This window comes from Rana temporaria, chromosome 2 (genome assembly GCF_905171775.1).
Source record: "Rana temporaria chromosome 2, aRanTem1.1, whole genome shotgun sequence".
NCBI lineage: Eukaryota > Metazoa > Chordata > Amphibia > Anura > Ranidae > Rana > Rana temporaria.
In genome coordinates this window covers 25121636-25136071 of record NC_053490.1, presented here as the reverse complement: position 1 = coordinate 25136071, position 14436 = coordinate 25121636, and the positions used below count along the sequence as shown (strand labels likewise).

Here is a 14436-nt window from a genome sequence, read left to right as displayed (position 1 = left end):
AAAATATATTTCATATTCTCGGTTCTTCAAAGTAGCCACCTTTTGCAGCAGACACATCTCTAGAACTGGTAAGAGGAGACTGTGTGAATCAGGCCTTCATGGTAGAATATCTGCTAGGAAACCACTGCTAAAGAAAGGCAACAAGCAGAAGAGACTTGTTTGGGATAAAGAACACAAGGGATGGACATTAGACCAGTGGAAATCTGTGCTTTGGTCTGATGAGTCCAAACTTGAGATCTTTGGTTCCAACCCCCTGTGTCTTTGTGCGACGCAGAAAAGGTGAACGGATGGACTCTACATGCCTGGTTCCCACTGTGAAGCATGGAGGAGGAGGTGTGATGGTGTGGGGGTGCTTTGCTGGTGACACTGTTGGGGATTTATTCAAAATTGAAGGCATACTGAACCAGCATGGCTACCACAGCATCTTGCAGCAGCATGCTATTCCATCTGGTTTGCGTTTAGTTGGACCATCATTTATTTTTCAACAGGACAATGACCCCAAACACACCTCCAGGCGGGGGAAGGGCTATTTGACCAGGAAGGGGAGTGATGGGGTTCTGCGCCAGGTGACTACCTCTTGAAGCTCATCAAGAGAATGCCAAGAGTGTGCCAAGCAGTAATCAAAGCAAAAGGTGGCTACTTTTGAAGAACCTAGAATATGAAATATATTTTCCGTTGTTTCACACATTTTTGTTATGTATAATTCCACATGTGTTACTTCATAGTTTTCATGCCTTCAGTGTGAATCTACAATTTTCATAGTTATGGAAATAAAGAAAACTCTTTGAATGAGAAGGTGTCCAAACTTTTGGTCTGTGCTATACTTCAATGGAGAATCTGCAGAAAAGCATGTAATGTGTTTTTGCGGCAATTTGTGTTTTGTAATCTGCCCAACAACAAATTGGCCCAATTTTTTTTTTTTTTTTTTTTTAAGGCTATTATCTGATTAATCGAAACAATTATCGGCTAACTAATCGATTATGAAAATAATCGTTAGTTGCAGCCCTACTAGTATCCCTATCAAAACGTCTTCCTCAAGCTGGTCTGAGAGGAGCAGAGATATATTGGGTTCTTTACCCAGCACTCTTTGGCCACAAGCTGACTCTGGGGAAAAAAGCTCTGACTAGAACCATCAGAGCCCCGATGCAAGCAACCCCCCTGACCCCCAGGCTGGGCCCTTTTCTTTGAGCCTAGTAGTGGAGATATCGGGAATCTAAACAGACCTCTAATGTTCCACCATTGAGATAGAGATTGAGGACACAGCCCTCAATCTCCATTTCTGCAGCCTCAGCTGCACAAAATGAAAGGACAGGAATGGCTCTGTACAGAGCTTCCCCATTTGGTCACAAGCTGAAACATGGATGGGGCCAGTAAACAACATGGAGAAGCAGGAAGACCATCGCGAATATTAATTTGCTAATGTCACACAAGTGTTTTTTTGAAGCCAATAAGAGTCCCAACCCATTTGAAATCCATGCGTCTGGCACCCTGCGTGGAGATTTTGGGACGGGTGCATGGAGATTAGCGTCCACCACTGTCCAGGGCTAGGCTTTGCAAAACTATGGCCCCCAGCTAAGGCTCCAGCTAGGATCTCGATGTCTTCTAGATGGCACCTTCACTAATCATGCCCCAGGGGTCTCTTCCAGCAGCACTGGATACCAGTTAGTTTTTTGTTTTTTATTTATTTTTTACCCTGTGGGGGTCTAATAGCTTCTCTTGCAATGTGTGTGTGTGTGTGTGTGTGTTTATGCTACCATCTTTATAATAAAAAGATTGGATTGAGCCACCACATCCAACCATCATTGGCCCTTTGCACCTTGGATATTTTCAAACTTCTAACCTCTTCTTCTTCCTGTAGGAAGTCTGCAAGCACTTGAAGAACCCCAACCTCGACGACAAGGGACTGCTGCAGAATATTTTTCAGGCAATTAATGTGTATTTTAATTACACCGGGGGGACGCCTTGCCTCAACACCTCTGAGACCGCTGTGGGCAGCCTCAGTGATCTTGGCTGGAATTACCAGGTAATGCCACAGAATTTGTTGCAACACATGTCACTGAATGCTAAAGTCTAAACTTTTTTATTTTTTGCCTTACATTAAAAACCGAAATAGAAGTCTAATGCCCTGTACACACGGTCTTTTCAGCATGGGAAAAAAAATGAAGTTTTTAAAAACGTCATTTAAAATTATCGTGTGTGTGGGCTTCACATCATTTTTCGGCTTCTGAAAAACGACAAAAAAAAAATTCGAACATGCTGCATTTTTTTCACGTAGTTTTTTAAAATGTAGTTTTTCGTGTTGTTAAAAATGATCGTGTGTGGGCAAAAACAACGTTTTAAACCCGCGCATCCCCAGAAGCAAGTTATAAGACGGGAGCGCTCGTTCTGGTAAAACTACCATTCATAATGGAGTAAGCACATTCATCGCGCTGTAACAGACAAAAAAGCGCAAATCGTCTTTTACTAACAAGGAATCGGCTAAAGCAGCCCAAAGGCGAATATAACTTCCCCTTTAGAGTGCTGTCGTACGTGTTGTACGTCACCGCGCTTTGTTCATCATTTGTACGCGGCATCAAGCTTACTGCAATTTAGTAATTTTTTTTTTTTTTCGTTTTTTTTTTCTTTTGAACTATGCAAAGTCTTGTTTCAAAGACCAAGCTGGAAAACGATGATAGGCTTTCCAGTATGGCCAAAGCTCTTATGGGTCATAGGAGCGCTCTTACTTTTTTACACTCCTTTGTATCCAATTCCGACGCACAAAAATCCTACGCATGCTCAGAATCATTGAACTTCATTTTTCTAGGCTCGTGGTAGTGTTGTACGTCACCACGTTCTTGGCGATCGGAATTTCTGAGTAACGTTTGTGCGACCGTGTGTATGCAAGACAAGTTTGAGCCAACATCCGTCAAAAAAAAATCCAAGGTTTTGTTGTCGGAAATTCCGATCACGGCATCATGAAGGCCAAGAAACACAGCAGAAAAGTCAGGGGTAAAGTTGTGGAGAAGTTTAAAGCAGGGTTGGGTTGTATAATAATAAAAAAAAAAACATTTGACACAACTGCAAACCTACCAAAACATGGCCGTCCACCTAAACTGACAGGTCGGGCAAGGAGAACATTAATCAGAGAAGCAGCCAAGTATATATATATATGTGTACTTAGCCCTCTAAACACTAGAAGGGCACCTCCTACCCCTTACCCACCACCCCAAAAAAAAAAATGTATAACAAAAAAAAAAAAAAAAAAAAAGGAGAAAAAGGGAGGTAAAGAGATGGGGGGGTGGGGGGATAGTTAGGGGAGATCTGCCACATCTACATCCACCACACCTACTCTCTCCCCCCCCTCCCCCCTCCCTGAACCTCCTCCATCCCTCCCACACCCCCTCCTGTCCCCTCCTGGAGTTGGCATGGAACGCCCACAGCTCCTCCATCCTTCTAATTCTATCTATTTCACGGAACCATTCCTCTATAGTGGGTGCCTCCTTTTTCTTCCAGTTCCTAGGAATAAGTATCTTGGCTCCGTTTAATAGATGCGGGACCATAGACCCTCTATATTCTTTCCTGGTCATTTCCGAGTTATGGAATAGACATTCCCAGGGATCTTGGTTCACCTCATATCCACTGATCTCCTTTATCTGTGCCAATACCTCCCTCCAATATTCCTGGATCAGGGGGCATTGCCACCATATGTGGGCGTGTGATCCTTCCATCCCACACTCCCTCCAGCATAGGGGTGATGTCTCTCTATCTATCTTGTGCATTTTCGTTGGAACAAAATACCACTTACAGAGAAGCTTATAATTAATTTCCTTAACCTTAGCGTCCATTGACGTGGAGTGAACATATTCAAGTATCTTCCTTTTTTTTTTTTTTTTTTTTATACAAATTGTTTGGTTCAATTCTACCTCCCAATTTTCAACTACCTTTAGTGCCTCCAGCTTGTCGTTAGGTGTCAGGATCTTATAAATATTAGAGAGTCCCTGCTTTCCTATTCCTCCCCGGAGGGTACATTTTTCCCATTGGTTTAAGTCATTTGGGGCTCGTAATGGTTTCGGCAAAGTGTTTATAAAATGCTTAATTTGCCTGTATCTCCAAGTGTCTCCTGGGAATACTCCATATCTTTCTCGTAGTTCAAGAAAGGAGCACAGACCTTCGCCTTTCATCAAGTCCCCAAGTTTTAATGTTTCCGAAGTTCCCCACCTCTGATATAAACCTCCTTCTCTACCTGGTTTAAAGAAGTCTGTACCCGTAAGAGGCATCAATGGACTATTGTATGGCCAGTCTTCCCTTTTACATATTTTATCATAAATTGTATATGTTTCTTTTGTAATTGTTGGGACATCTTGGGGCAGTCCCCTATACTTTTTCGGTACCCATATTCTACCTCCTAGTTTATTAGCACTTAAACTTTCTTCTACTTCTACCCATTTCTTTTTCTCCCTTCCCTCATTCAGGAACCAATCCGTCATCCTCCTCAGTACCGAGGCCTCATAATACAGTTTAAAGTTTGGCAGTAGGAGTCCTCCTTCCTGTCTGGGTCTGTTCAGGGTTTCTACTGCTATACGGGATTTCCTACCCCTCGAAATGAATCCCCCTATTATCCTTCCTAACATTCTAAAAAAAGCTTCTGGGACTCCTATCGGGAGGGTTTGGAAAGGGCTTTAGGTAATATCATCATCTTTATTGTATTTACCCTTCCTAACCAGGACACTCTACTTATGCTGTAACCTTTTAACTCTGATCTTATTTTATTTAATAGGAGTATGTAATTATCTTCATATATGTACCTTTCAGTATTAGATAGGAATACCCCCAGATATCTCATTCTCCTTTGCTTCCACCTAAATGGATATAGAGCCTCCAGATCCCTGCGTTCTCCCTGACCCACCGAGATACTCAGAATTTCTGTTTTCTCTTGATTGATTCTTAGGCCCCATACACACGAGAGGATTTATCCGCGAATACGTTCCAGCGGAACGTTTCCGCGGATAAATCCTCTCGAGGATTTCAGCAGATTTCTCATGCGATGGAGTATACTCACCATCGCATTGAAATCCGCGCCGAAATCCTCTGGCGATGACGTGTCGCCGCGATTTTGACGCGGCGACGTGCGCGACGCTGTCATATAAGGAATTCCACGCATGCGTCGAATCATTACGACGCATGCGGGGGATCCCTTCGGACGGATGGATCCGGTGAGTCTACACAGAACAGCGGATCCATCCGTTGGGATGGATTCCAGCAGATGGATTTGTTTAGCATGTCAGCAAATATTCGATCTGCTGGAATCCATCCCAGGGGAGATATATCCGCGGAAACAGATCCGCTGGCGTGTACACACCATAGGATCTATCCGCTGAAACCCATCTGCTGGGATTTATCTGCGGATGGATTCTATCGTGTGTATGGGGCCTTAGATTTGTGATCTCCCCATATCTCCCCATATCTCTCATATTCGGCTATTATCTTAGGTAGTGTTTATTTATATATATATATATATATATAATGGGAAGGTTTGATAGCTTCCCTCGGAGGTTTGTGGTGGAGGTTATTTTTCTTTTTTTCTTTTTTTTTTCTTTTTTTTCTAGTTGTTTTTTTGTATTATTCAGAGGTAGGGGCAGGTGTTGCTCCCTTAGAATTAGGAAGGCTGGCACATATACATACACGAAGGGAAGGTGGGAGGATTGCTTCCCTCGGCGGGGGAGGTCATCGCCCCCTCCTCCTCCTTTTCTTTTCTTTTTCTTTTTATATGGTATGTACAACACTCAGAAAATAGGATTTTTATAACAGCTTACCTGTAAAATCCTTTTCTTGGAGTACATCACGGGACACAGAGCCGCATAGCCATTACATGTGGGTTATAGAGTCTACCTTCAGGTGATGGACACTGGTGTAATCAATTAAACAGGAAGCTCCCTCCCTATATAACCCCTCCCCTACTGGGAGTTCCTCAGTTTTTGTAGCAAAGCAATAAGTGTCCCAATATCCCCAAACAAGAGGGGCGGGAGCTCTGTGTCCCGTGATGTACTCCAAGAAAAGGATTTTACAGGTAAGCTGTTATAAAAATCCTATTTTCTTTATCGTACATCACGGGACACAGAGCCGCATAGCCATTACATGTGGGATGTCCCAAAGCAATGCTTACTGAGGGGAGGGAGACACCAACAACGCAGACCGCCATCAGACGTGAGGACCTATAATGCTGCCTGCAGCATACTGCGCCAAAAAGCTGCATCCTCTAGCCGTCTTATGTTCACCTGATAGGAATTAGTGAACGTAAGCACAGATGACCAAGTTGTGGCCTTGAAAATCTGCGTCATAAAGGCTTGGAAATGCATTGCGCATAAAGCGCTTACCATCCTGATAGGGAGCACCCCCACAAAAAAACAGGGGGAATCCTACTCTAAACCACAAGCCTGAATAATAACCTGATGAATCAACCTTAAAAACAGTTGATTTTAGACGCTGCCTGCCCTTTCCTGGGGCCTCCTGGTAGCGCCACAACATCAGTTTTCCGTATCCGAGTAGCCGCTTCAGATAGGCCTAGACCCTTCTTACTCCAACGAGAGAGAGAGAGTGTAACCATTTTAATAGCTGACCTGAACACTGCCTGCCCATCTAGGGTCTTCTGGCAGCCCAATAAAAACGTCAGCTTTCTATATCTGAAACCTTCAGATAGGTATTTAACTGCTCTGATCTTAATTGAGAGAAAAGCAATAACTTTTCCTTCCGTGAAACAAGGTTTTGAAAAAAGGGAAGGTAAGAATATCTAGATTCAAATGAATATTAGATCCTTCTAGTAAATAAGGTTGGGTGAGGATGATGAACATCACTCTACTTGTAAGAATAATTGAGTATGGCTCTAGTCTATACCAAGAAAGTTGCCAATACTGAAACTCTCTTCGAGGCTACCACAACCAAGAACACCAATTCCCTTGTTAAAGGATGAAGGGAAATATGGTGCATCGGCCCAAGGAGCTGACCCTGTAAGCCGACAAAACTAGAGCCAATCCTTCGAGCACAAGGGCGACCCAACTGGTGGACTTATGCACGTCACCCCTTGTATAACAGCCCGGACCAAAGAGTGTGAAGTAAGCGACCCTTGGAAGCAAGGCCGAGATCGGATCCTTGATATAACTTAAGGCTAGCTCCGTCTCCTTTCCAAATGTAGGAAGGCAGGAATGACAAACTTCCACGGATGCCACCATCTGGTTTCACACCAGGAACATGGGCCTTCCAGACCGTAGGATATCTGGTCCTGGAGGCCAGCTCTCTTGTATGAAACAAGGGAATTGCCGCTAATTTTGAAAGCCCCGATCCTCGAGAATGTGGGCTATAATAGCCAGACCATTAATTCACCTGTTGCAAGGCAGGATGTAATACCCCCTGCAAAGTAGGCCTGGAAAAGATGTAAGGGACCGTGGGTCCTCTACTACCACCCTTACTGTTCCTGCACGAGAGGTCGTCAGGGTTATGCCGGAGTAATCAGGCCAGCTTCCGTTCTCCTCTAATGTAGCATAGAAGCCACAAAAGTCGCGGCACTGGGGGGAGAGACACAACCAGTGACAACTGGTCCCCCCGGATTACAAACACATCTGCCCGCATGCGGGTGGATCCTTTATCCTTGACCCCAAGCTGTTCAATTCCTTGATGACCCTGGACGCCAATACATCTTATGTACAGGGTACTATTTCTGTGACATTTGGTCAGGAAAACAGTCGGGGTGTAGAGGTCATTCTCCCGGAGACACTTGTTGACGGCTCCAGCGAATCGCCTGCCAACTCTGCATTTCATGAAATGACGAATGTCAATAGGCAAGGCACAAGCTCCTCCTTGGTAAATTAAGTAAATCACTAGTATGGCATAGTCTGATTGTACTCTGACAGAACCAACCTGCCACCTGAACGTTCAGGCCCCTAAGCCAGATGCTCCATCGGTAGCTCTAGCTGACAGATAAGGCTCCCTTGGAGCTTGACTACTTCCCCTGGGCCATGGTCTCTTCCTGACCTGGCAAACCCTTTTAGTTAAGAATCACCAAGAGGAATTCCAGCATATCTCTGAGACCGGGTTCTTTGGATAATGCTAGGTCAAGATCCACTCTTTCTAGGCCGACAAAATACTGTTTATAACAGCCCTGAATAAAAGTTAGTATAGGGAATTGTCTTGAATGAAGCCAGCATCTTCCCTAGTGCCTTAATCAAAAGGCCAAAAGTAAGGAACTGTTCCTTGCTGTGACCACATAGACCAGTTTTCTTATAGCGATGGTCTTGTCTGAGGCCAAAAAAACTCTCCTTTTTGGACTGTGCCAAACATACCCAGCTTCTTGTCAAATGAAAGAATGTATCTTTTAGACTGGAATCCCAACCCAGGAGTTCCAGATACTTGACCATGCTGGACACCCTTAGGTCCAGCCATGCTACTGACTGACCCATCAGCAGGAGTTTGCTTCGGTATGCCATTACTGCTATACCCTGGGCCTACAGACCTGCTAGAGGCGGGGCCTTGCACCCTGACAACCCAGGCACGGAGGCTAACCCAAAAGGGCAAGACCACCAACTGGAGATAGTGCTGTTCCCCTGCGAAACGCAGACAACCTCTGCAGACCCAAGTAAATAAACACATATGCAACTGGCTCCCCATATGTGTATGTGGCAAGTGTTAAAGCCATATGCCTCAATGGAAGTGTGTGTACATGGCAGCGTGTGTTCCTGGAAGCATGAATTCATATAAATATGTTTTAAGCAAAACATGCATATAGCATGTGTGCTCTGGAACAAGCATCTTGCAAGCAAGCATGCGCTATAAACGTGTTATGCAACAATGTGCAACATGAACCCATGCAGACACGTGTTTCTATGCAAACACAAGGAATCCTGTATTGCTTAATTAGGCCGCCATGTGCAACTTTAAAGTAATCATGCATCCTTATGCGATTCAGCATCTTCCATGCGATCATCATCTTATGCATTTCAAGCACTATTGTGCGGACAAGAACCCTTGTGTGACCAAGGACTCTTGTGTGACCAAGCATCCCTGTGCGATCCATCATCCTTATGCACTCAAGCATCTTAATGCGACTTTAGGCATTTCTGTGAAACAAGCTTCTCTATGTGATCAAGTATCCTTGGGTAATCCAGGATGCTGTTGATCCGACAACCATGTGTGATCCAGCTTCTTTTTGCATTCAAGCATCTTTAAGCGATCTTTAGGCATTCTTGTAGAAACAAGCCTCTCTGTGCGACCAAAATATCCTTGAGTAATCAAGGACTTGGGTGATCGGGTAATCATGTGTGATTCAGCATTTTTATGCCTTCGAGCCTCTTTATGCGATTCTAGGCATTTCTGTGGAAACAAGCCTCTTTTTTTGACCAAATATCCTTGGGGAATCAAGGACTTGGGTAATCAGGTAATCATGTGTGATTCCAGCATTTTTATGCATACAAGCATCTTTATGCAAACTTAGGCACTTCTGTGGAAACAAGCCTCTCTGTGTGACCAAATATCCTTGGGTAATCCAGGACGCGGATGATCAGGTAACCATGTGTGATCCAGCATCTTTTTTGCATCCAAGCAACTTTATGCGATTTTAGGCATTTCTGTGGAAACAAACCTCCTCTGTGTGACCAAACATCCTTGGGTAATCAAGGATTTGGGTGATCAGGTAACCATGTGTGATCCAGCATTTTTATGCATACAAACGTCTTTATGCGATTTTAGCCTTTCTGTGGAAACAAGTCTCTCTGTGTGACCAAATATCCTTGGGTAATCCAGGACTTGAGTGATCAGGTAACTAGCATCTTTATGCACTCAAGCATTTCTATGCAACTCTAACAAACATGCAACACCATACAGACAGAAACATGTATCCTTATGCGATCCACAATAAAACATGCTCTGTTACTTGTTTTTATCCCACATGCATTCCAAACTCATGTATCTTATGCAACATGCGGACTGGTAAAGAGGAAGTTATCCTCTGTAGATGTGCGTTTCCTCAATTAAGAGACGTTAGCAATGTGTACCAGCAACTGTGCATCCCTCAGATGTGCATTTGGTTAGCCTGAAGCCGACACCAGGCTGAGGACCATATGGAGGTCTTACTAGCCACCTATAGGAAAAACCTCTCTTTACACTCCAAGGAGAAGATAGAGGCTTTGGCCGAGTAGGCAGAGGGAAATTATATGCAGCATGAATCTCTGAAAAGACTGCAGGTGCAATCAGAACCTGTAGAGCTATTGATAGCTTCTCCTCGTTAGGCTGCAGCTCCTGTCTCCTGTCCTCTGACAGTGAACCTTCATCCCCAGCTCTTCTAATCCCTTTGTTTAAGGATTAAAGCAGGAAAAGGGACACACCCTGCTTTTTTCTTTTTTTTTCTTTTTTTTTCTTTTGCTTCTTGTGAGGATGCTGCAAACATAGCAGTTAACCTCTTGTAGAACAACAAATGTGATGCAAAAAACAAAACACATGCAGAGTGGCTGCAATGTTGGGGGAGGCTGCATTGATTGCCTGACAGGTCTGATGGCTCAATCTGTGAGCTGTTTAAGTCTCTACAGGGGAGAATAAGGGGCCACCAGGTTCAGGTGGCGATTCCTTTTTATATTCCTCCCCCTGACCTTATTCAATGGGGAGACAAAAGTCCTAAGCTAAAAGCAGAGGAGCTTAACCCAGGTGCATCAACAGCTGAAGTCTGGCAGCAACAATGCCTGCTAATCTGCACAGCTAGATGCGGAGTAGGCGTCTTAGATGAATCTGTATCCAACTCACACAAGGTGCTTACATTTGTGTCCCCCTAGCTTTACAGAGCTCTGACGTCTGGGCCTTTTTGAAGAGCCCTCTCTGCGACTGCACTGAGCCGGTGAGCACGTGCGACATGGTAGAGCCTGAAGCTGAGGAAGTGGGACGCACAATAGACCAGCTAACACTTACGCTTCCGTTTTTGGAAAGCATGGTAAGTGAAAACATCAGGCATGTCTTACTGCCCATAGTAGTGGAAAAACAGATAAGACTTGCAGCTACTCATGGAAGACAATCCTTTGCATAGGATTAAGGGCATTTTTTTTTTTTTTATGTACCAGCCCCTTCAAGGGGAGATATATGGGTACTACAGCCATCCTGTCTGAACAGACCTAGTGGCCCAGGCTACATGCCGGCTAGGGGAGGTATATGGGTGCCCTGAGCCATCCCGTCTCAGAAGACATCGTGGTTTACATTGCCCATGCATAGAAACATAATATAGGTGAGACCCATAGTCCCCTACAGAAGACCTACTGTCGAACTAAGTCCTGTAGGTCCCTCTCTTACCTTTCCACGCTGCAGGGTATTGCCAAGCAAGAGGCCCAATCTTCCCCCTTCACCGTGGGTATAGTCCTAGACCTTCAGGGACCGGGGTCCATAGCAGGAACACCACACCCCTGGACCTATATAGCACCCTGGCAGCAGAAAAAACATTTGGTCCTTAGAAGGCACAAAGTTCTGGAACCCAGGATCCAGCCCTCCGCAGAGAGACATTATAGGCTAAACCTCGTTCTTCGTACCGAGGCCCGGGTACCGTCCACTTTGGCTATGAAGCACCTTGGACGGATCCGGATTTATGGAGGCTTTTACATCCAGCATGGATCCCTCCAGTGGAGCTCCTAAGAGCACATGTTAACTCGTGACCAACACCTTAGACACTGATGAAAAAACTGAGGAACTCCCAGTAGGGGAGGGGTTATATAGGGAGGGAACTTCCTGTTTAATTGATTACACCAGTGTCCATCACCTGACGGTAGACTCTATAACCCACATGTAATGGCTATGCGGCTCTGTGTCCCGTGATGTACGATAAAGAAATATAAATTCTAATTTAAACAAGTAGTGCACTGGGTGCCCTTGATGAAGGGGATGATATAATCACAGTTTATAATGGGGAGGGGTATTGTGTTTTTTTTTTTTTTTTGTCGGAGGTAGGGGCAGGTTTTGCCCCCTTAGAATTAGAAAGGCTGGCACATATACATACAAGAAGGAAGGTGGGAGAACGGTTTCCCTCGGTGGAGGAGGTCACTGTCCCCTCCTCCTTCTTTTTTTATAGGGTAGGTAGACACACCACTTAGAAATATAAATTCTAATTTAAACAAGTAGTGCACTGGGTGCCCTTGATGAAGGAGATGATATAGTCACAGCTAAAAATGGGGAGGGTTTTTTTTTTCTTCTTTTTTTTTTCCTTCCCTTATCCCCTATGGAAGGTAGGCATCACCTAGAAATAAATATTATAAACTTAAATAAGTAGCACACTGGGTACCCTGGATGAAGGGGATTAATAAGCCATAATTAAAAATGGGGCGTGGTTTTGTTTTTCTTGTTTTTTTATTTCTATTTTATTTTATTATATATTTTTTTTTTCTCTTCCTTTCTCTTCCTCTCTCTCTTCTCCCTACCCCTACTAATTCTATTGGTATCTGTATCAGGGACCTAGTCGTATCAAATTGTATATATCCCAGGGAGGTTACCCTCCTGTCTCTAAGTAAATTGGGGAGAAAGAGATAAAGAAGGGTAGAGGGAGCGAAAGAAGGGTCACCATAGACTAACCAAAATAAGGGACCACAAGGAGACCATGTATGTGTTGTTATATGTCTGTCAGTATATAAATGTAAGAATGTTATGTTAATGTTAGTCTGTGTTAAAAAAAAAAAAAATATTTAATAAAAATTTAAATGGAAAAAAAAAAAAAGAGAAGCAGCCAAGAGGCCCATGGTAACTCTGGAGGAGGTAATGACTAAGCGCTAACATTTGCGCGAAACACGTCTACCTCTTTTTCCCACCGCTCCATCTGTCAACCACTGGTCATGTGAGGATTTTTGAAAGTGCAGTTGTCCAAAATCATTTCCTTTATGATACACAGCATGCGAGCTGGGCTAGAACTATGTGTGTATTAACCAGAGACTCGCTCACCAGGAGAAGTTTTTTTTGGTTTCATTGTAACTCAGGAGGAGCTACAGAGATCTTTTAGTTGTGCACTCCACAAATCTGGCCTTTATGGAAGAGTGGCAAGAAAGCTAAAAGTCCTGTTTGCGAGAAGCCAAACATGTGGAAGAAGGTGCTCTGGTCAGATGAGACCAAAATTGAACTTTGTGGCCTAAAAGGAAAACTAACACTGCACATCACACTGAACACACCATCCCCACCGTGAAACATGGTGGTGGCAGCATTATGTGGTGGGGACGCTTTTTTTCAGCAGGGAAAGGGAAGCTGGTCATAGTTGATGGGAAGATGGATGGAGCCAAATACAGGGCAATCTTAGAAGAAAACCTGTTAGAGTCTCAAAGGCTTGAGACTGGGGTGGAGGTTCACCTTCCAACAGGACAATGATCCTAAACATACAGCCAGAGCTACAATGGAATGGTTTAGATCAAAGCATATTCATGTGTTCGAATGGCTCAGTCACAGTCCAGACCTAAATCCAATTGAGAATCTGTGGCAAGACTTAAATTGTTGTTCAGACTCTTTCCTTCCAATCTGACAGAGCTTGAGATATTTTGCAAAGCATGGGCAAAAATGTCACTCTAGATGTACAAAGCTGGTGGAGACATCCCAAGGTCCTTCTACAAAGTATTGTGGGGGCTGAATACAAATGCACGCCACACTTTTATCCTTTTTTATCAGTTTCCTTCCACTTCACAATTATGAGCCACTTTGTGTTGGTCTATCACATAAAATCTCAATAAAATACATTTACGTTTTTGGTTGTAAAATGACAATGTGGAAAACCTTCTTCAAGGGGGGTATGAATACTTTTCATACACTGTAATTACATTTCTACGAGATGTGCACTGTCTATATCAGCCATTCTCAGCAAGGATTCCTCCAGAGGTGGATAGCGGATTCTTGAGCTGTGGCTGACTTCCCACTTGATGGGTTCAGCATAGTTCCAGGGCCAATGCCACATGGCAGAGTGACACCAATGGTCAGTTTTGCCATCTGTAAAGGTAGAGGCATTCTAAATACCACTGTAGGAGGGGCATTATTTTACAATGAGCCCACCTCCCCACTAAATGGCTTCTGAATGGGACCTGAAAATGTTTAAGGGTTCCTCTGGTGTCCTTGGTGTAGATACAATTTTTGAAGAACCAGCCATAAATTTTGATTAATGTGTAGATGAAAAGCGGAGGAGGGAAAGGCATTATATAAGCACATGAAACTTCCACTTGGTAAGAACCAAACTGGAAACCTTTACAATTTTAATTGACACTTTAGCCCAGTGGTCTCCAAACTGTGGCCTGGGCACTGCCTGTGGCCTTTATCCGGCCCTTGGCGCACTACTTCTCTCACTGACACCAATGATGGGTCACCATCTCTCCTACAGATGCCAACAATGGCACTCTAGTATTAAAAGAACCAATAATGGGGCATGATTTACTCCCTCTTGTACCTACTGGCAAAATTCTGAAGGACAATAAACTC

The 14436-nt window shown here is 44.0% G+C and overlaps 1 protein-coding gene across 1 annotated transcript in view; it reads left to right on the top strand.

The window, feature by feature from the left end:
• LOC120928902 (prolylcarboxypeptidase) overlaps positions 1 to 14436 on the top strand; it is a 91119-nt gene that overhangs the window by 63167 nt on the left and 13516 nt on the right. Inside the window, exon 7 of the mRNA XM_040339968.1 lies at positions 1859 to 2023. Coding sequence (XP_040195902.1) covers positions 1859 to 2023 — 165 coding nt within the window. The remainder of the gene's footprint in view (positions 1 to 1858; positions 2024 to 14436) is intronic.